The sequence below is a fragment of the Octopus bimaculoides genome, chromosome 18, assembly GCF_001194135.2.
Source record: "Octopus bimaculoides isolate UCB-OBI-ISO-001 chromosome 18, ASM119413v2, whole genome shotgun sequence".
In the NCBI taxonomy this organism is placed as follows: Eukaryota; Metazoa; Mollusca; class Cephalopoda; order Octopoda; family Octopodidae; genus Octopus; species Octopus bimaculoides.
In genome coordinates, this window is record NC_068998.1 from 6882463 (window position 1) to 6883567 (window position 1105).

The following is a 1105-nucleotide window of genomic DNA, read 5'->3' on the forward strand; positions in this document are numbered from 1 at the left end:
ATATATTGTTGTATATGTTAAAACCTTATTTAGCCCCTTTAACATTCAGACTCCCTCTGTCAAATGTAATGCTTATTCATTCTCATTGTCATGAATTAATTATGCATTATCTCATAACTTCAAGATTTCAAAGACAAAAATAAAAACTTTTAGAATGACATTGTAGGGTAGGTGTAAGAGGCCAGCTTCTGACAGTTTGAACATAAGACAGGTAGAAAAGTTTTGACCATATGTGGCCGGTTTAAGCGCTAAATGGTTAACATCTGTATTGTGTAAATGTTATGCATTAACTTCGTTTATTTGGTAATTTAGTATGCTAATTTAGTATGCTAATTTTTTGTTTACGTGTTTTGGAAGTGTCTCATACTTTATAATGGTTTATTGATTTTTTTCTTTTAAAGTTTTGTGGAAAGGAAAACAGAATGATAGTGAGTCAAGGCAGGTTAAGGTAAGTGGAAGCTTAACTCTGATGATTGAGTGGGATTTTTAAATGCTTTGATGCCATTTGGACTGAACCAGGAAATGAGTGTGCGTGTGTGTGTGTGAGAGAGAGAGGGGGGAGATGGAGAGAGAGAGAAGAAAGAGAATGAAAGAGAAAGTGAGAGGAAAAGAGATGGGGAGAAAAAGAGGAAGAAAGAGAGAGGAGAGAGAGAGAGAGAGAGAGAGAGAGAGAGAGAGAGAGAGAGAAAGAACGTGAATGAAACAGAGAGTAAGAGAAACCCCACAGCCACTCCTGTGCCTATGGTTTTAATAAAAGAAAGCATACGTGGTATACAGAATTACCAAAAGTAATGAATGCAAGTATACAAGGTATAGAGCAAACCTCCTGATATTGGGGGACTTGTAGGGTCAATCAAGGAACCCCACTGTCCTTGAACATTAGGACCAAGTTCCCTCTTCAACTTTTACTCTCTCACTTATGGAATAATGATATTAATAATGCACCAAAATGTTCTAATTAAGACAGTTACCTTTGAGAACTCCATACAACAGCTGATCAAAGAAGAACGGCAAAACCAACTGCGTTGGCAGAAGAAGGTTGGTGACGATGCCATGAGTGCAGAATCAAAGATCATTGAACAGGAATATTGGAAACAGCTCTGGG

General features: G+C 37.4%; 2 protein-coding genes across 3 annotated transcripts in view; both read left to right on the forward strand.

The window, feature by feature from the left end:
* Positions 1–1099, forward strand: part of LOC106871989 (cilia- and flagella-associated protein 221) — a 20342-nt gene extending 19243 nt beyond the window's left edge. The window contains exons 6-7 of one of the 2 annotated variants that reach the window (XM_014918784.2): positions 402–448; positions 964–1099. The gene's annotated coding sequence lies outside the window, so the exon portion shown is untranslated. The remainder of the gene's footprint in view (positions 1–401; positions 449–963) is intronic. The other variant, XM_014918785.2, reaches the window with a different exon arrangement.
* The window catches only part of LOC106871988 (uncharacterized), a 37140-nt gene that overhangs the window by 652 nt on the left and 35383 nt on the right, over positions 1–1105 (forward strand). The window contains exon 2 of the mRNA XM_014918783.1: positions 402–448. Within this exon, the coding sequence (XP_014774269.1) occupies positions 402–448 (47 nt within the window). The remainder of the gene's footprint in view (positions 1–401; positions 449–1105) is intronic.